At 43.0% G+C, this 20,969-nt stretch overlaps 1 protein-coding gene across 1 annotated transcript in view; it reads left to right on the top strand.

The window, feature by feature from the left end:
- Window positions 1-20,969, top strand: part of Stard13 (StAR related lipid transfer domain containing 13) — a 370,724-nt gene that overhangs the window by 63,864 nt on the left and 285,891 nt on the right. Inside the window, exon 2 of the mRNA XM_051205448.1 lies at window positions 2,648-2,777. Within this exon, the coding sequence (XP_051061405.1) occupies window positions 2,748-2,777 (30 nt within the window). The 5' untranslated portion in view covers window positions 2,648-2,747. The remainder of the gene's footprint in view (window positions 1-2,647; window positions 2,778-20,969) is intronic.

The following is a 20,969-nucleotide window of genomic DNA, read 5'->3' on the forward strand; positions in this document are numbered from 1 at the left end:
TTTTGTTTAGAAAAAGGAATATTTGCATCAAGAGCAATACATTTAAATTTTCTCTGCTTTGTATATTGGTTTACTATTTTGTTCATAGTAGATAGTTTTGGAGGGTGGAAGGTCAGAACTTGTAGAATAAGAGGATAGCTAGTCCTGTGGCAGTGGTAAAGTACATGGCCCTGCTCTATGGTTCTCACACATTGAGTGACTAGATTCAGAAGGTGAATGTGTCCAGAGACCATTTGGACTTTCTAGAACCACTTTAATTTTCTTTAATTTGTTTTTTTATTTAAAATGTAATTATATAATATCCTCCTTCCCTTGAGTAACCCTCTCCATTGTTTCCTCTCAAAATCATGGTCTCTTCTTCTTTAGTTGTTACTATTAAATATGCAGCCACTTTTTAACAGTGGTCTAGCCATGTACACAATGGATAAGGGAAATATAATAGTAAATGAAACTTTTTTTTTCTAGTTAGATGACATTGAATGTGTTCTCAATTGCAGGCATGAAAAAATACAATAACAACATAAAACATGTAGTTTCAAATACCCTTAAAACCAGGGTTTCATGACAAGAAAGTCCTTTAAAATGTTGAATTTCAAAGTCAACCTGTTGAGGCACATTGAGAAGCAGATCAAGAGTTGCAGAGATGGCTCAGCTACAACTCCCTGCAGAAGACCAGAGTTCAGTTCCCAGTACCTAGATAGGACAGTTTACTGCTGCCTGTAACTCCAGCTCCATGGGGATCCTATGCCTCTGGCCTCTTCAGGCACATGTACACACACTTGCACAATTAAAAATGTAAAAGACATCTTCTGTCTTACTTCTTGCCCAGACATTTTCCTTGCCTTGTGTGAAACATTAACATTGGTGGTGGCAGCTCCACAGAGGAGAGTCCCATCTCCCCAGGTCATGGGCCTCTCATTGCACTGGAGTGAGGGAGGGCATAAATGTTCGAGGTGACTTGTAGTACTGCTTAACTCAGTTTAGCAATGGATGAGGATTCTTCTGGGGCAGCTAAGTAGACTTTCTTGTCCCCCACCTCCCTATGGTGGTATCATTATTGCACTTACTGAAGCTTAATCAATCACCAGTTTAAATATATCTGATCATAGCATTGATTAAAGAAATCATAAGACATAACCTTCACTTGTAGAGACTTTAACTGAGGGGGAAAATCTGCTCATACGATATTCATAAGAGAACTCATTAATTGCTGGAGTGGTGGTGCACAGCTTTAATCCCAGCACTCAGGAGGCAGAGGCAGGCCATTCTCTGTGAGTTCAAGGCCAGCCTGATTTACAGGGAGAGTTCAAGGACAGCCAGGGCTGTTGCAGAGAAAGAGAGAGAGAGAGAGAGAGAGAGAGAGAGAGAGAGAGAGAGAGAGCGCCTCATGTAACCTGACAACAATAGGAGCATGGTGACAGTGTTGAGGCCTGGGGTATGCCTACTGCTCACACACTCATTCCTGTTGTCCTCACTACTGTGATCAGCCTGCCAGTAGAAGTCATTAAGTCACAGCATCTGTGACTGTATATCTCATTGCAATAAAAATAACATTTGGGAAAGGCATTCACAAACCGGCAGAGATAAGAGGGAGTTAAGTCCAAATTAAGAAATGTTAGATTATTGGTGTCTGTTATACATGCTTAATTCCCCCATCCATCCATTCTTCTTTCTTTCCTTCCTTCCTTCCTTCCTTCCTTCCTTCCTTCCTTCTATCCATCCATCTGTTAAACTTTGGCCAAGCACATGGAAAACAAAAATACATTCGTTTTCTTGAAGATTTTATCTAGGAAGAAAGGGTTAGGTGGATATTATCACAAGGTTTGTTTGTTTGTTTTGAGACAGGGTTGCTCTGTGTAGCTCTGGCTATCCTGGAACTTGCTTTGTAGACCAGGCTGGCGTCAAAATCATAGAGATCCACCTGTCTGTGCCTCTTGAGTGCTGGGATAAAAGGTGTGTGCCACCATCAACTGACTATGAAAGGTTTTTAAAACTAAGCACTGTGCAAAAGTAGTATGGAGACACATAAAAAAGTGCAAAGAAATCTGTTCCAGGGAAGAGGAGTTCATGGAGAGTGACCTTTTCACCAGTTGTGAAGGAAGGGCAGGCATATTCCAGGGGAAAGCATGAAGTCACGAAAAAAGAACACAGCATAGTCAAAGCACAGTATGGATTTTTATGTGATACTTCTATGGTACCTGGGAATAATGGCTACAAAGATGTACAAAAGGCAAATGTTGCATGGATGAGGAGCTACATGTTCAGGATTTAGACAGTTCCCTGTAGGTAATAGAAACCATGTGGAATCTATACAGGCATGCACCTGTATGTCTGTGTTCCATGTTCATGCAGTGCCCCCAGAGGCCAGAAGAGGGCACTGGATCCCCTGTAACTGGAGTCACAGATGGTTGTTTGCTGCCCATATAGGTGCTGGGAACTGAACTGAGGTCCCCTGTAAGGGTGCTGAGCAATTTTAACCACTAAACTGTCACTCCAGCCCTTATTTTCCAATTTTATGTCAACTTTCAAAACCATGTGGCTTTTCAATGTATTTTTGCTGAGCATACAGTCATTTATTTACTTAAATTATTGTGCAGAGGTGCTTAGTTAGATGTAAAACTTTTAAAATGTAATTTTATTTTTACAGAGTCCTATAAACCTGGAGAATACTATTTTAAAAGATCAAAGGAAGGAATCTGTAGAAACAGCTCTGGAGATATCTAGACCTTGATGGTGTACCAAACCAGATGTCAACTGTAGCTCTGCTCAACCCTAAGGTAGGTGACTTTGTGTGGAATCTGCTGCTGACACCCTGTCCCCTTAGGCCCCCACGGGGCCATTCACCAGAATCAGCCCCACAGCAACCTTTTCATTGCTTTAATTCTTGCTTTTAAATTTAACATTGAGGTAGAGTGTTTTTATAAACTATAATGCAAAGAAATTGCTTTAAAAAATGTGATTGTTGATTACCTACAAAATTGTAAATATGAATTTTCCTGAAAGATAAAAAGGTTGGTCTAATATCAAGTGATTGTTTGTACAGCAATTAATGTCTCCATTATTAGTGAGGATGGTGCTGCAGTCACAGATTTCTTTGTCTCTTAGCAGAAAAATAGATTCTTCCAAATGAGATATTGTTTCCTTTGATGGAGATGAGGACGTGTAATACATCTTCATATTGCTCTTGTCCTCCTGATATAAACAATGCCTGCAGATGGTTGTTGCTGCTGTATTTTTGTTATAGAAAACATGAAAACTGGACCATCCTTTCTTGTGTGTGTGTTCGCATATGGGTCAGGTACATCTAACTGTGGGTGTATGTTTGGGGGCCAAGGGTCGACTGTAAGTGTCTTCCTCAATTGTGTTCCACCCTATTATTGAGACAGGGCCTCTCCATGAACCTAGAACTTGCCTGTTCAGCTAGACTGATGGGCCAAGAAAGCCCCGAGTGTCCTCCTTTGTCTCTGACTCCCCAGCACTGGGAGTGGGCACTGGCAGAGAAGTCCTCATGCTTGCAAGTCAGAGATCTGAGTTTGATCACTGAACCATCTCCACAGCCCAAAGACCAGCCTTCCATATAGATATTTTTCCTCTTTTAGTCATACTTATACTTTTTTAGATTACTAATTAAATTTTTTTCACTGAAATCAATTGATCCAGAAAGTAGATTTTAGTAAGTCTTGAGCAGTGTTGGATGTAGAAAGGTGTTAGGTAACAACCTGTAAGGTTTCATACAGTTGCTTCTGTCTCCCAACTTCTCACATGCTGAATTACACACAATTAATAATTTTATGAGTTAATGTGGAGGTCAAACGTCAGACATACTCCGACAGGGAACAAGAGAAACCTTGAAAATTGCCTTCAGGAGTAACTCAAGGGATCCCTTACAAAAATACAGATTGTATTAAAATCAAGGGAAACCAATCATTCCGTATCGATCATTTGCCCAGCAGTTTGTCAAGGGGTTGCTTGTCCTTCACAGGTAAATGTAGAACAACCAAATTGTAGACGGGCGCAGAAGAGAGTGAAGAGGGCGCATCTTGTTTCCCCGAGCCTCAGGTTGACTGATTTATGAAAAAAGCGTGCTTCACTGCTGCACTGTGCAGAAATCATGCCCCACCGAAAAAGGTTCAGAATAGCAGTGGAGGGCCTTCAGGTGGTCCATTACACCCACTGCACATTGAATCCCCACAACCCCCCTGTGAGGAATCATTGCCACCATTTTCTCGAAAAACCTGATCGCCATGGCAGCACAGTCAAGTTAGTGGGGTGGGTACCACTGTGATCCTCATTTAGTAGAGGAGGAATCAAGATGCTAAGTGGTTTGCCCAGAGCAGTGAGGTCAGTCCCAGAGGTCAGGTTGTGTGCCTTCCCCCTCCCACACCACCACACCATCACAAAAGGGCTTGGGGAATTTGTACGGTGCCCTTGAAAAAGGTAGTATATGCTCTGGGGTAAGAGAAGGCAACTTGAAAAGACCTTGTAGTTCCGATGCCAGGAAATCTTGGCAAAATTGGGGAATAATTAAGGAACAATAAGTGGTTGCAGTCAGGTGGAGACAAGGATGAGTAAGCAGGGCAGAGCGTCTTTGGGGACAGAGAAACTACAGTTGTACAATGTGTCACACGGTTCCCCAAATCTGTCAAATGGACCCTGATGTAAACCATGGCCTTTGGTGACCTTGATGTGTTAATGTAGGTTCATCATACAGAACAAACGCGCTACTTTGTTGGATAATGGTGATGGTAAGGGACGTTATGCCACTGGGAGACTATAGAACATAATGTGCCTTCCTCTCAGTTTGGTGTGGACTTCTAAAAAGGCTACTGGAATGTATAATTTATTTTTAAAGTGCTTTCTAAATTAAAAGGGGGAAACAACTAGGAAAGTGCATTTTAAACATATTCACAGTGACCCATGCTTTGTTTCTTTTCAGTAAGAAGAATGGGCGATAACATTAAATTTTACGTTCAGTTTCTTTCTTTGAGTTTTCCTAGCTCCCCAAGAAAGTACTTACTGCACATTCATTCTTTTTCTTTAGACAGAAAGTGAAAGTTAGAAAGGAGAAAGCCATTATCGTCAGTGTGATGCTGCAGCCCTCCTCAATGTCTATTACCAAGATGTAATTTATTAAAGAGACATTTGGCACCTCTCTGAGCCAACTTCCTAATAGCTTTAAAAACCTCCCTTTGTTTTTACAGTAAGCTCTTCATTATCTGGGGCAGGTAATTGATTGTTTCTAAATTAGCTTATTCAGGATAGGGACAGTAACTTTGTAGGTTATTACATAAATAAATGAAAAGTTTTAAATTTCCTGGCTCTTAACAAAAACAAGTGAAAAGTCAATCTTGTTTCATAAGACAGGTTCTTGCTTTGTAGCTCTGGATGACCTGCTGCCTCAGGCTTTGGAGTAAGAGGCTGCAGGTGTGATTCCATAATTAATTGGAAGCCTTTCCCAGGCTCTCAATCAATTCTTCCTGACACAAGAAACGGAAAAGGTGTGTGTGTGTGTGTGTGTGTGTGTGTGTGTGTGTGTGTGTGTACAGATAGATGATAGACAGATTAGATAGATAGGTAGGTAGGTAGATAGATAGATAGATAGATAGATAGATAGATAGATAGATAGATAGATGCTTATCCAAATCTTTTTCTCTTCTCTCTTTACTGCCAATATGTGCCCTGAGCATTTTGCCAAGACTGTCAGCTGTAAGCAGGCAGGTAGGCAGTCTAATGGAAATGAACACTTTCAGTGTGGTTCTGCCTGTCATTCTCTGAAGATTTGGATCCTGAGTGGGTATCCTATTTCAAGGATAATTTCTTATGAATCAGCTCATTTCTGGCTGCTCTGACCATCACAAGCTCAGAGCCTTCATGAAGGAGAAGATTGCTACTTGCCTAAGTTTCTTTCAAGACAGGAAAGGTCTCTCTCTCTCTCTCTCTCTCTCTCTCTCTCTCTCTCTCTGTGATTTACATCAGCTTGTTCCTACAGTTGTTGGGTTCAGAGTCTAGGTCCTGGCAGCCCTAACTAGTGAGGCTTGACCATCCATCCTGAGCAAGCCAATTAAAAGGACAAGATAATAGTGAAAGGCAGAAAACGGAGATCTATTCAATGGAAGACACTTTAGGAAGAGGACCACGGAGGTACAGTCCTCCCCACAAGTCTGTCTTTGGGGTTTGGACTTGAGGCTTTTGTTTAGATAGTGGGCAGGAGGCAGGAATAAAGGCTCAGGCACGGAGTGTTTCTGCCCCTCATCATTATCTCGGGTCCTCTCTCTTGTAAGGTGACAGGTCTGACAACATCAGAACTGTGTGAAATCTCTTTCTGGGAGACAAGCTCACTCTCCTGTTGGCATCACAATGCCAGTCTGTTCCTTCCCTATGATTGAGACTCATGGGGAAATTCAATTTCTTGGGGTCCATTGTTTCAGCAATCTGATAGCCATCGGGAGGGGAACGCAAGTGTCCTTAGATGGTCTTTACTCTTCTAGGATGCTCACAAGCCATATATGAGCTCATTTGTGTGTTTACTGCCATTTTCCTACTTTCTCAGCTAGTATGCAAATGTCCACCCCCGGTGTATCTGGTATATAGAATTCACAGCCCTGGAGGGCACATCTGAGGAGCATATTCTTGCTTCTGAATGTAGCTGTGGCTGCCAAAGGACTCCTTGTTCCTTCCAGGTACTGAAGCAAGACCTCCAACAGTTCAAGGCAGTGCTTCCCTGAAGCTAGCACTGGGAGGATGGTGGCAAAGGGTGTTTAGTCTTTATCACGGGTAGTAGCCAGAGTTCTGTTACTGTCATAAAATACCTAAAGTCATCAACTTAGAACGGAAGGAAGGTTTCTTTAACTGGGTCAGTCCCCGACCATTGGCCCAGTGACTTTTTTTTATCGGAGTACAGGAATCTTTGCCTTATAGCCAGAAGAATGGAGGACAGGAAGAGCCTAGGGTCCTACCACCCCTTCCAAGGCATGCCATCCAGATAACTAGGAGCTCCTCCATGAGGCGATACCTTTTAAAGTCCAGCCACTCCCAGGGCACCACAACCTGGAGGCCAAGCCTTCAATGCACAGATCATTGGGGAGCACTTTCTCCAGATCTACTTTGTTATCAAGACTTCAAATATACTTTCAGTAAAACATGAATGCCTGCTTCTACTTCCCAACACACTTTTTTGGGTGTCATTGAGGTGTGACAACCTTTAGGTAGCCACCAGGGTAAATGAGACACAGAATGAGGTCAGGACTAAAACTGAGCTTAAACACTTCTGCCAAACAAATAGTTCAGTACAGGTAACAGCTTAGGGATACTATGCATCACATGTTGTGTATGCCTTGCACAGGGTCCTGCTTTTCTACATGGGACAAAGACATCTTCTGCTTACCAGTGATGAGTCCTGAAGGTAGGGTACATCTGACAAGCCATGGTCAAGTCTCTGAAATTCATTACATAGGCTGTTATGGGCTGTAAAATGGCTAAAGGATAGCCCAGCCTAGGTTCACAGAAACAAGAGAAAGTCCAAGGTTTGAGTTGTAACACTCTCTCTCTCTCTCTCTCTCTCTCTCTCTCTCTCTCTCTCTCTCTCTGTGTGTGTGTGTGTGTGTGTGTGTGTGTGTGCCTACATGTATGTATTTCTGTGTCTCTGTGTGTGTGTGTGTGTCTATGTCTGTGTGTTTGAAAGAGTATGTATCTCTGTGTGTGCACGTGTGTGTGTGTGTGAATGCATGGAGGCCACAGATCAATACTGGGTATCTTCCTGAGTGACTTTCCACTATACTTTTTGAGACAGGGTCTTTCAGTAACCCTGGAGATCACTGATTTAGCTAGGCTGATAACTGCAACCCCCAGAGATCTTGTAGTCTCTGCCTCCCCAGAACTAGGGTTACAGGCAACTGTTGCCAGGCCTGGGGATCCACACTCAGGTCCATATTAAGCCCTGTATCCACTGAGCCATCTCCCTAGCCTCCTCTGGCTGTACAGTTTTGAGTCACAGAAGCCAAGGCCAAGGGGTCTCCAGCTGAGAATGTGATGTTGATGCTGTGGCCTGGCCCTGTGCCCTTGACTTGGAAGAGCAGCCCTGGCATAGTCTCAGGACAGTGACTCATGAGCAGCTTTTGGTTAATTTTCTGTTCACTGACTCATGAGGGTGGAGTGGGCAGGACCAGGTGAAGTGGGGGGGGGCGCAGAGACTGTGTGCTGAGCAGAGAAGACAGGTAGCGTATGGACTGCCTCTTAGAGTCTGCATCGGCCCTCATGCTCCCGAGCCCTGTGCTCCCGAGCCCTGTGCTCCCATCTGGCTATGCTGGCGTCCCTCAGAACATAGTGTGATGACCTCAAGTCTTCTCCTGAGTTAGCTAAAGTCACCTTCAGTCAACTTATCATTCACCCCCAGAAGTGGGGAATCACCCTAGTCTGGGTCCTTAGTTGTGTTTTCTGTCACCAAACCCATCTTACGCTCATCACTAAAACCTCATACCTTCACTCCATCCCCTGGTGTCCTGAATGACCACTTCCCTGACCCAAGCACCTGCTACCTCGAAATGCATCCCATTAAACTAGTCTGCTACCATGTGTCATCCACCTGTCACCCAAGCACTTGGAAAGATGAGGAAGAACACGGTGTAGTCCATGGTGAGTTCAAGGCCGTGCCTTTTCTGTGGGAAAATCCTTCCATGTCTCCAGGTTGCCTTTGGTGGGAAATCAAATTGTGTTTGTTAGACAGCTCTTCATGGTGTAGCCGTACCTTCTCCTCCAGCCTCCCATGGTCCCTTCTGACTCTGACTTACTGCTTTAGCCACACCACACTGTGTTTGGGCCCTTAGGTACTTACCCTCCTCATACATCAGTTTTCTGCCTCTGACCTGAAATTTCCTATCTTCTCTCTGGTTCACTGTACCTCATGGACAAGGCTCTGCTGACAGACAGAGCCTGTTCCTTTTCATGTTTGCCAGGTTGACACCATCATTTCATTTGTATTTATCCTTTGTGGGACCTGAAGCAATCGGACATCTAAACTCAACACTGGGGAATTAACTATGGTCTTCAAGGAAGGCTTGAAGGTATGTGTGTCACTGCAGTCTGTGGGAGTACTTTCCTTGTGGACTAGTGGCAAAGGTCACGCAGATACAAGCAACCTAATGTTTTGGCAAGATATTAACACTGGAAAGAAAGATGGCTATACATCCACACCCCCAAAAGTTTCTGAGTGTTAGAATGTTATGTATTAAAGAACTTTCAGAGACAAGGATTTTTCTATTTAGTGAAATTTCTAGAAGAATTTGTGTACCTTGCTCAGATTTCTGGCTGCTCTCTTTTTCCTTGGAGGGCCCAGAGCAACAAGCTACCCGGCCCCTCCTGATGCCTTTGTATTCAATTATTGTTTCTTTTATTCTTCGACTTCTGTGAATTAAGAAAAATGATTAAAAAAAAGCCTCCTCTCTCCACAGGATGTCTGAGGTTTCCATTAGAGAGTATAACAAACAGAAGATGGGGGACAAATGCTCCTCTATCAAGACTTCTAGTTTTCCCTCAAGTGGCGTTGGAGGAAGATCAGACAGAGGTGACGGTCTTGAGCAATGATTCTTTGTACTCCGGAGGCCTCCTTTGCTTAGGGAATTTCCTGGAATCTAATCAGAGGTGGCTAGGAAGCATCAAGGCTTATCTTCTTGGATGGAATTGTGATAAAACAAGAGCTAGAGATTTGTCAAAGGAGCCTACGTCCTTTTTTTTTTTTTTTTAATCTGTATACTTTATTGCATTTATTTTTTCTGAGACAGAGTTTCTCTGTGTAGCTCTGTAGACCAGGCTGGCCTTGGACTCACAGAGGTTCACCCACCTCTGCCTCCCCAGTGCTGGGATTGAAGGTATGGACCGCCACAGCCCATCAGGAACCTATGTCTTAACTATAAGAGAGACAGACACAGAGGTGGGCAAGGAGAGGCAGGGAGAAGCCTTGTGTTCGGATGCCAAGGGAGGGTATCCTACCTCTTGTTAAGTCTTTCTGGCCATTTCCAGTCCTTTCACCACAGTAGTCCCTGCCTGGACTCCACTGTCAAGAAGTTCAGATGATTTATACATAGTAAGATGGCCAAATTCATCGAGAAAGAGTACAAATGAAACCTATCTTCCTCAGCAGGAGAGGCAAGGATGCTTTGACCACCAGCTAAGAAGGGAGTCCTCAAGGGACATTTCTGTGTGTGCAGAATGGCCCAAGAGTGTAAGATGGAGACACTCTGTTTTTCTAGAAAGTAGCCATTTTCAAGGACAAAATACCATACTTAATGTTGTGCTCTGTGATCAAATCATGACCAGTTGTTCTAGAACATTCAGGTCCTTCTGTTTGTTGCCAGCAGACTTTGAGAGTATTGCTGTAGCTAATATGCACTGAGCCACAGCTGTGTAAAACAATACAACATCTGTTTGAGGAACACAGCCCACTTGTACTGTGTGATCAAAAATATGCAGTCACAAGCCTCAGAGGGCTACTCTACTAGGTATATTTTCCCCTGAAATCAGCCCAGCTGCCAACATACTTTGTCTCTGAATTATTAAACAGAATTCCAAATGTAGTGTATCAGAAAATCCAAATTCTTAATTATTTTTTTACATTTATTTACGTGTGTGTGTGTGTGTGTGTGTGTGTGTTGGGTGGGGTTTTCATCCTGTGTACTTGTGGTAGTCAGGGAGTCAAAGGGCAACTTATGGTAGTCCTTTCTCTCTTACCACATGGTCCCAGAGATGATGTCAGTTTATGAGGCTGGGCAACAGGCATCTTTATACACTGAGCCTTCCTGGCAGACCTATCTGAAAGTGTAAGGCTTTCTTTCTGGTTTGGTTTATATCCCTTACTGAGTTTCCTCTTTTTTTTTTTTTTTTTTGACTGGATAGCAGGCTGACTACTGTAATAAATTCTCCACAACCTAGACTTGTGCGCTACCTGCCTAAGCCAAAAGACTCACTCCAAACAACTAGAAAAGATCAGATATCTGTGAGAAGAAGACATTTAGAGTTTTTCAAGTAAAGTGAGGAATACATCTTCAATGTCTTTACTAATATATTGAAGGAGTCAGAGTGTAGGTATTTACTAAATGTTTGCTCTGTGTGGAACCTCTCCCAAATGGCTAGTCTGGTATTGAGGCCCTCAGTGTGGAGTTTACAAGTCTTAGTAAAATGTTGCCCAAAAAGATTGGAGAAGTGGTTCGCTGGGGTCTCAAGCCTCTTCACTGTTTATCCCCTGTTTTGTGAATCTGGACCTGTGATTAAGAACATTTGAGCCAATGTGAACAATATTTTCTGTGAATTGGACATTGTTAAAAAAAATTTGCAGGGTATTTTCGTGTGTGTGTGTGTGTGTGTGTGTGTGTGTGTGTGTGTGTGTGTGTGTGTTGAGGCTATAAGAGGGTTTCTCCATGGAGGTACAGTAGGTTAGGAGCTGCCTATCCCGGACACTAAGAAACAAGCAGGTCTTCTGGAAGAGCAACAAGCATTTTGACCAGTGAGCCATCTCTCTACTCCATCAGGACATTTTTTAACACCTCAGAGAGGGCTGGGGAGACTGCTTAGTGGGTAAAGCACTTCCCATGCAAGAATAATAATTTGAGGTTGAGTTCCCAGAACTCAAGTAAAGCTGGTAACAGTGTGCATCTGTAATCTGAGCACTCCTGCTATGATGTGGGGGAGGGGAAATGAGACTCTCTTGAAGGTTGGAGGCCATCTAAGTCTGGCTTACACAGCAGCAAACAAACAACAACAAAAAGAAACCCTGTCTGTCTTGAGCTACCCAAGTAGAAGGTGAGAACTAACAGCAGGATTGTCCTTCGGCCTCTCTGGCTTATGGATGTCCTGACATGTGTATATCATACACATACACACAGAAAAAAAGATTTTAATAGAACACTTCAAGAAGGCTTATGTTTGGACTAAGACAACTAGATTTTAAAGCAGATTTTCCAACTCCGAAACAGTCTGGGCAAAGAAGAGCTTCTGGCTAAAGACAAGTACAGCGATTTAAAAAATTACCAAGAAGAGGAAACATCAGGGGTACAAACCAACTTGGTGTGACATCCTTGATGGAAGCTGATAGAAGAGACACACACCAAATCTTTGACGGTGGTTGAATAATAAGGACAGAAGGCTGGGTTCTTTCTAAGACTGGATTTTACAAGGAAGTGCTCAGTCAGATGGGTTTAGGGGAATGTTCTGAAGCCCAGCTAACAGTGATTCAGCAAACTGTCTTTATCATCATGTCCCATGACCTCAAGTGACCTAGGGAGATAGAATCCACTAGAATGGCCCAACGAGATCTGATGCAGGGACAGAAGCAGGGTCAGTCTCAGAACACCATGGTGGTTCCCTTGAGAAGGTAGAGAGCCAGGAAAGCTTCCACCAGAGTGAATGAAACACAGATTACTGTCACTTTTTCATCACAAATGTCCTGACATTCAGTGTTCTCAGTAACTGCACAGTTGTTCCTACAGAGTGAGCAGAACTGATAATTTACTATGAATCATTTTCTTACCTTCCTCAAGCAGGCTTAGCCAAAGAGGACATTTCCTTCCCCACAGTTAAGACTAGAAGACCATAACTGGTATTGTACCTTCTATCCCACCTTGGTAGCAATCTTCCTAGTTTTCACAGGAAAGAGAGAGAGAGAGAGAAGACCTCTTTTTATTAGCCTATATAATTATTACCTATAATAATGGTGTCCTGACTAGTTTTCTGTCAACCTGACACAATCTAAAATCATCTGAGAAGAGGGAGCCTCAACTGAAAAACAAAAATGCTGTCATATATGGGTCTGTAGACGAGCCAGTGGGGCATTTTATTAATTAGTGTGGATGGGGGGAGTGCCCAGCCCATGGTGGGTGGAGCCATCTCTGGGCTGTGGTCCCGGGTTCTATAAGAAAGCAGGCTGAGCGTGCCATGAGGAGCAAGCCAGTAAGCAGCTCCCTCCATAGCCCCTGCGTCCGCTCCTCCTCCAGGTTCCTGCCCTGCTTGAGTTCCTGCTTAGGCTTCCTTCAATGGACTGTGATTCAGGATATGTAAGCAAAGTACACTGTTTCCTTCCCAAGTTACCTTTGGTCATGTGTTCATCACAACAGTAGTAACCCTAGCAACTCTAACTAAGACAAATGGCTTTCTCTGAGATATTTTCATGTTGCCCCCATTACGCTCTATTGCTCCCCCGCCCCTGCTGATCTTCCTTTCCCCAAACAGTCCTCAAAAATTGTCTGTGGTCTTTTGGGGGTGGGGGTGGGGGAGAGGGGACGATAGCCCTATGAGTTTAACTTGACTACTTACAAGATCAGAGGATGTTTGCAGGGGCAAGTTAGCAGTGGCCATACTACTCCCTCCCACAGATACTGTTGACTGACCACAGATCCTCCAGGAGGGGAGGGGCCACAAGGGCTGCTCCACACAGAGGTTATGGACCCAATCATAAACATCATTTTACTACTGGGGGAAATCTGAGAGGTGCCTCTGGGTAAAGCGAACTCTGAACTTGCCATCCCTCAAATAAAACGCCTTCAAAGGGCTGACAGGGGTTTGTTTGTCTCTAAAATGTTAGCACAGCAGACCTGGGGAGCAGCCTCCTGGAGACAGACTTCCAAGCCTTTATTTTGAAAGGAGACTGCCAAAGTAGTAAGTTCAGGGCAGAAAGGCAATTTGCTCAAATAAATTCACACTACTGTGTAAATTAGCAAAAGCCCTTAACACTCAAAAGCATTTGCATTTTGAAAAGACTGTCTCTTGATTCATTTAAGTGTGTAGTGAGGGTTGATCCTGGAAGTGCTGTAAGAGTTCTAGGGCAAAATAAAATAAGCCAAACAGTGTGTCCTTAAAGTTCTGGAGGCACAGCCAGCAAGGAATGGCTGAACAGCTCCATCTGAGGTCTGGGCCTCGCTAAGTCGCCCCTAATTCCTTCCAGACCTCTGTGTTTCCTACTTCTAGTCCTGCCCCATTCTCTTTAAACCCAATTTATTTACTTTAAATGGGTCCCAGAGTTACAACTTGAGGACAGAGGAGAGGGACAGACAGAGAGACAGAGAGAGGGGGGACTGGTGGAAAAGTGGGTGATGGAGAGACCTTGGTATTTGGCCATCAAGGCTCAGGTTTGCATGCACCTACAATCAGTGACAGCTTGCTGTGAAGGCATCTCTAGTTGAACTCATTTTTCTACTGAACCATCAGCAGTATAAAAATAGCAGTGAACCACATTTGAGGGAGAAGTTGAGCCATTGATCTAAGCACTTGGACAGTATCCAATTCCATGGTTCCCTTAGGCTAGATTGATAGTGCTTGTGAACTCCCATCAAGAAAAACACATTCTGCCTCACCATCCATTTCTATTAACTGCATTCTCAGAGGAACCTTTACACAGTCCCTTGAATGCCTGACCAACTTCATTCCACTTCATGTAGAACTGTCTCCCTGGATGTGATTATCCAGGAAGCCAATTCTGCCCTCCAAGACAAGCAAGAGTGTCTGGAACTCTCTATCCCACTCTGCCTGTTTGGTTTTAAGTCCTTGGAGAATAAAGAGGACATTCTTATTATTCCTAATGGAGTAATTTTAAGGCCAGCATGCTTCCCATGAGTGGTATCAAGTACTCTTGGTGAGCTGGGCAATTCTTTTTCACCAAGAAATCGTTAAAGGGAACCAGTTTTAATTAGCTCACTGGTAGTGCTAATATCCACTGGGAAAAATAATGTAGGCCAGGAGATGTAGAATTCATTTGGGAGTGGAATGAAGTCTCCAATAAAACAGGGGGGAGGTGTTAGAGTTTAAGGCACTATGTTAGCACTACCTGTGGGAGTTAAGTGGAGCTACTTGTGTTATTTAATTTTTTTGTTTTTTGTTTTTTGAGACAGGGTTTCTCTATATGGCTTTGGAGCCTGTCCTGCTCTGTAGACCAGGCTGGCCTTGAACTCAGAGATCCAACTGCCTCTGAGTCCTGGGATTAAAAGTGTGCACCACTAGCACCCACATTATTTTTTTAAGTAAAGAATTGTTAGGGTGGCACACCTCTGAGATTAGAGATGACACAAGAGAGTTGTGAGTTCAAGCCCAGCTTATTCAACAAAATGAGATCTTGTCTCAAAAACATGAAAATTAAAAAGGAAAACAACAGGTGAAATGAAAGTTATCATTTCATCAAGTAACCAACACACCAAGTCATTAATATATTATTTTCTAAGTGTCAAGTCTTCACAGTTGAATGCATGTTCAACATGTATAGCTACATCCAAGTGTTCCACATCCCAAGTGTTCCACAGCCATGTGTGGCTAGTGTGCTGGAGAAGCTCTCTGGGATAACATAGGAAGGGGGCTTCATGGGGACCTAAGACATCTATCCTTCCAGAGTGTCAGGGAAGACATTTAAAAAGTATAGGACAGGGTTTGCAAGATGGCTGAACATATAAAGGTGCCTGGTTCAATCTCTGGGCCCCACATGGTGGCAGGAGAGAGCTGATTCCCACAAGTTGTCCTTTGACCTCTACACAGCTGCACCCACACACATGCACACATACATACTTAATAAAGTGATAAAAATGAAAAGGAAGCCATAGAAATGGAGGGAATTGTCTGACTGTGGGGTGATTACCAAGGAACAGGCCAGATAAAGATGATATCTGGGCATTGGGTAGAATTTACTGAGGAGAACTCAAATAGATCTGATCTGATCAAGCCTTAGGATAAGATGAACTTGGAATTAACCAAAAGAATGGTCTTACTTTTCTCACCTAAGGAAAACAGCTCCAACCCTGGGACAGGGCAGGAATAAAGGTGAAAGTCAAAGGTGTTGCAAACCCCTGTGAGTGTGTGACCATAAAGGAGAAAGCAGACCCTGAAGTCAATAGGCATAATGACTTCCTGGACTTAAGCTAGCCCCAGCCTCCATTCTGTAGATAAAGGGTTTTACGGATGTAAAGAGCTTTGTTAACTGCTGGACTCATAGACATTCCTGGGTTATTGTTATTTGCTAAAGAAAGTGCTGTGAAGACTAGCTAAAAGAGGAAATTCCTCATCTCAGAACATTGTTAATGATGAAAACTTGACCCCTCAGTGAGTGATGGGGACTTCATGGAGGTGAAGGAGGTCTGTCTTCCTGTTGGGGGCAATCAGATTTGTTTGATCAAAGTATTTATTACCCCCTTTTAATGCCTTCTCGACACATGTGATGTTCCATAATTAGGTCTTTGTTTTTATTTTACCATAAACATGGGTGTTCAGTGGCTTCAAAGAAGTGAAAAAATGGCTCTTCTTGGACATGAAAACCAGGAATTGGCAGGCAATTTTAAGTTAAAGTTTCCCAATAGTGCCATCGCTACTAAGGAGATTGGACACTGGCTGTCCCATACTCTGAAAAATGCTAAAATGTAGGTCAATGTCCCCACTTCCCACTGCCACCAAAGTCTTTTCTGCTCCTCAATATATATATTTTTGTATGTGTGTGTGTGTAGCTATTGCTTTATTTCCCAAGCAGTATCCCCTTAGAATATGCAGTCACTCACGGACGCCCTTCAAAGCAGCTATTCAGGCAGCCCAAGGTTTCGCTGTGACTGTTGTGTACATGTGGAAAATTGTTTCTTGGGAAGTGGTGTGTGAAGACACAATACAGCCTGTAAATCAGTGTGGTGCATGCCCTTTATGGATACCAGACTCTGCAGTAATCCATGCAAACAGAATACTTTATTAAAGAAAAGGGTTTCCCACATACAATTCTGTGTCAACTCCATGATGGCCTTGCCAGACCAGTGGCAAGATCCCATCCTTTTAATACAAGAAGCAAAGCCAGAACACTTGAGTAACTTGACTAAGGTCACACAGCTGAGATCTAATGTGACCATCACATTAAATGTGACATCTTCACAAGCAGAAGCAATAACTTTAACTACACCTTCTCTCTATGACTGTGTTCCCACATTTAGAAGCTGCAACTCCTACAATTTCTGACCACAGTAAGTCTCCAGGTCTTTACACTCTAGGGGTCGGGGTAAGGCATGGGGAACTTGAATTTGTGGGTGTGTGGTGCCAGGCCCTGGTGTTTCTTCTGTTTTAATGATCCAGGTGTGTCTCTATGGTGTCATCTATCACTGTCCCCCATCTTAAGCATGTAATGTTCCATACACACTGAGGCTAACTGAGTGTTACACATGGCTCATTGTGTAATTCAGCTCCAGGCTGTGCTAGCATGCATCTCAGAAGGGAGAGTGCCTCTACTCTACCCCACACCCACTTCCCCCTGTTCCACGTGCTAGTTGTTGAACAGTGCCCTCATCGGAGTTCTTAGGAAACTGCTCTTTTTCACTTTCTATCGTGACCTCTATCAAGTTAAAAAAAAAAAAACCTCCTAATGACTGCATTCCTCCTCTGCCAAGGACCCAGGGCTCAAATGTAGCGGACCTTCCTTAGAATAAGTTCTTTTTCTGAATACCTTTAACCACTTCCAGCCAATGGACTCTGCTGGGCCCACCTTGCTTAGCCTTCCACACAGCGCCAGGCATGACCACAGTTTAGAGTTCCTGATAATCAAGCTGAGAGCTCCACAGTCTCCACAGGTCACTCTTTGTGAGCATCTTTTTACTCAGAGCCGGATTGTTCTGTCTGAATGTCAAAGTCCTTTCCTAACTGTTGACTCAAGCCTCCTCTCTCATACCTCCCCTTTGGAGATCAGAGAAACCTGGATGCTATAAGTAGCTTCTAATTAATGAGTTATTAGTGTGAATGACAAACTAAAGTTGACACACTGTCTTTTCTTAGGTATATTTCTAGATAGTTTACTAATATACTTATTACATGCTTTATTATATGTTTATTCTAAATATATTTATTAAATAAACATGTATCATTTGTATTTATTACTATTTTTAAAAGCTTTTTTAAGCTGAAAGCTGCCATTTGCTATCCTTGCTGTTTTCATCTTTAAAATGTTCTTTCTTCTCAATATGAATAGTTTCTGGCAGTGGATTAGAAGAGTATTCAATATGAAGGGTGGACTTTAATTAGCAGAGCAAGCAAAACTCCATGCCGAAGCTCATTGTCTACAAAGCCCTGTGGTGACTTAGGTTTATCCCATAAAAGGAAATATAGATACTCATAAACACACAGAGATGCCTGGAAAAAGAGTCTGAACTTTGTGAGCATTAGCGCAAGTAGCTTTATGTGTTTCTGTGGTGTTCTGGAATGAGTCATGAGAATTGCATCTTCAGAGAGGATATGGCCAAATGAAAAAAAAAAAAAATCAGCACTCACTTCCTTTTTGGAGAGATTTCAAGAAGGAAATTGTGTTTCCAATACTATTTTGCCACAAGAGGAAGAAGCTGAGGTTTGTGGAGGGCAATGAGTTATACAGCTCCCTCTCCCGGATTTGAGACCAATTGGCAAATATATCCAAGTACAGGAAAGAGATCACAGTAAATACTCCATTGATGAAAAAAAATCAAATTGAAGGACATGCTCTGGATCCCAAACTGCCTTCTTATTTTCACTACACTTGAATTTTATATAGGACTTTCTGGTCCTAGGTGAATCAGCCAGGCATACACAGTTCTCTGTGGCAGAAGGCATCAATGGTAAAAGACCAATCAGTGAGCAGTATTCAGAGGACACCAGAAAGAACAAGCCTTCCACCTGTTCTCCACCCTGCCCATCAGATGAGCTAACCAGCAAACTCTTTGTAAAGGACCAAACACTAGACATTTTAAGCTGTGCTCTTTGTTCCAATTACTTAGCCCCACAGTTGTGCAAAAGCAGCTGTAATTAATTACCATGTGAGGAACGGAGGTGGCTGTTGAATTGTTCTGCCGGAGCTGCCTAAACTAAGAACTGCAGCAGACTGGGTGGCTTCCACAAGAGCTGGGTATAAGCAAGACTGGTTCTTGCTGAGAAGTCCCACAGACTCCCCCACCCCCAACCCCTCTCCTGGCTTCTGTGGTTCCCAGGCATCCTCTGTAATTTCCTAGCTTGTAGAGTCACCCTGAAGATTCCTACCTGTAGCTCCATTTTGCCCTTCCTGAGTCTAGTGTTCTCTTTGGTAGTCTCCTGATCTGAACACTAGTCATAGTGGATTAGGAGCCTACTTTAGTATGACTAATGTCAATTGGTTACAACGATTCATTCGAAGGTTAAGGTCACATTCTGAAGTGCTGGTGGTTAGGACTTTAATGTACATATTTTGAGAGGGAGCCAAAAGTGTTCACCAATTCCTTACATACCTCTTGGGAGCCAAATAAGAGTTGGGATGTGAAGACTGGAATGCTCTATGAGTCCTGTCATGGAGCTGAGAGGACCCTGGCCATCTGGGAGGCCATATTCTGGGTGGTGTGGGAGGCATTGGCCAGGACTTTGCAGTGTATAGGACATGGTCCAGTGACAGATGTGAGTGGAGAAAGGAAAAAACAAACTTACAGAGGTAAGCAAGGAAACTCAGGAATGGAGGAGAAAGTATAACACACTGGGTTTATTTTAGATTAAAACCATACAACAGTCTAGAAAAATTTAACACAATCAGATTGATTAATGGAAATAAATCCCCCAATACGCAACATAACCAGAGGGCAATGCAGAAGTCCTGGCAGGTAGAAACATCTGGGCTGGAATGGAAGTTAAAGGATGAAGACAACCTTGTAAAAACAACAGTTCTAACTCTGGTCTGAGAGCCTCTTATTCCTAAAGATCATTGTTTATAAGCTTGTGGTGTGCATATTATTCCTCAGGTAAGACTTTGATTCCTAGAGTGGAACTGTACTCTGCAAACCTTTAGTGGAGTTAGATACACATTATTTTAGTCACTTCTCTAACTACAGTTCTTAGTTGTCTCTGATTAGTCTTTATCATTAATTGACAATAGTTTGTTGTATGGTTTTAATTGCTCCCCTCTCTCTGTCTCTCTGTCTCTGTCTCTCTCTGTGTCTCTCTTTCTCTCTCTCACACACATATACACACATGAGCACACACACTCACATATAAACACACACACACATACACAACAATCTTGTACTCAAATTCAAAACCATATGCTAGAATTATAGCTGTGTAGCATATGCCAAGCCATGGTGTGATCTTAACTGCAAGCATTTATAAACCAGCTGACTATTATGATGACTGAGTCTCAGAAGACATGATACCTTCTCTCTAGAATAGTGCTTCTCAACCCTCCTAAAATACAGTTCCTCATGCAGTGGTGAGCCCCAACCATAAAAATAATGTCATTGCTATTTCATCACTATAATTTTGCTACTGTTATGGATTGTAATATAAATATCTGATGTGCAGCATATCTAATATGCAACCCCAAAGGGGGTCACAACCCACAGGTTGAGAACCTCTACTCTAGATTATAATCTTCAAAACATGCTCAAATATCAAGCTTCATAACTGAAAAAGAGTTAAGAGAGAGAGAGCCTATGTTCTTCATGACCTGTCCTTTATACAAGGATTAGCATTAGCTAAAAGGGTGGAGATATTTACACACCTGTAATGCAAAGCTTCCAGTTACCCACTTTAGGCTATTTGGAGAGAGCTGAGTGGTGACAGGAAGGGTGATAATTAGAAATTGAGTAATTTTTTCCTGTCTTCTTTCAGAATTACTGGGTTAATTTGAAGACCATCTTTTTCTTGGATGATTTTATTGAAAATTGGAAGGAACTGTCACCCTGCATGTCATACTCAGGTTTCTATTGATGTGATTAAACACCATGAGGAGAAACAACATGGGGAGAAAAGGATTTATTTAGCTTGTGCATACCAATTACAGTTCATCAATGAGGGGAGTCAGGGAAGGGACTCAAAGCGGGAACCAGGAGTCAGGAACTGGTGCAGAGGCCATGGGGGGTGGGTGGGGATGCTGATACTGGCTTGCTCCTCATAGCTTGCTCAGCATGCAATCTTTTATCTAGCTAGCCCACCTTCCTAGGGGTGGTACCACTCACAGTGGGCTAGGCCCTTCCATTTAAAAAATTAGTCAA

Source organism: Phodopus roborovskii, unplaced genomic scaffold (assembly GCF_943737965.1).
Source record: "Phodopus roborovskii unplaced genomic scaffold, PHOROB, whole genome shotgun sequence".
Classification (NCBI taxonomy): Eukaryota; Metazoa; Chordata; class Mammalia; order Rodentia; family Cricetidae; genus Phodopus; species Phodopus roborovskii.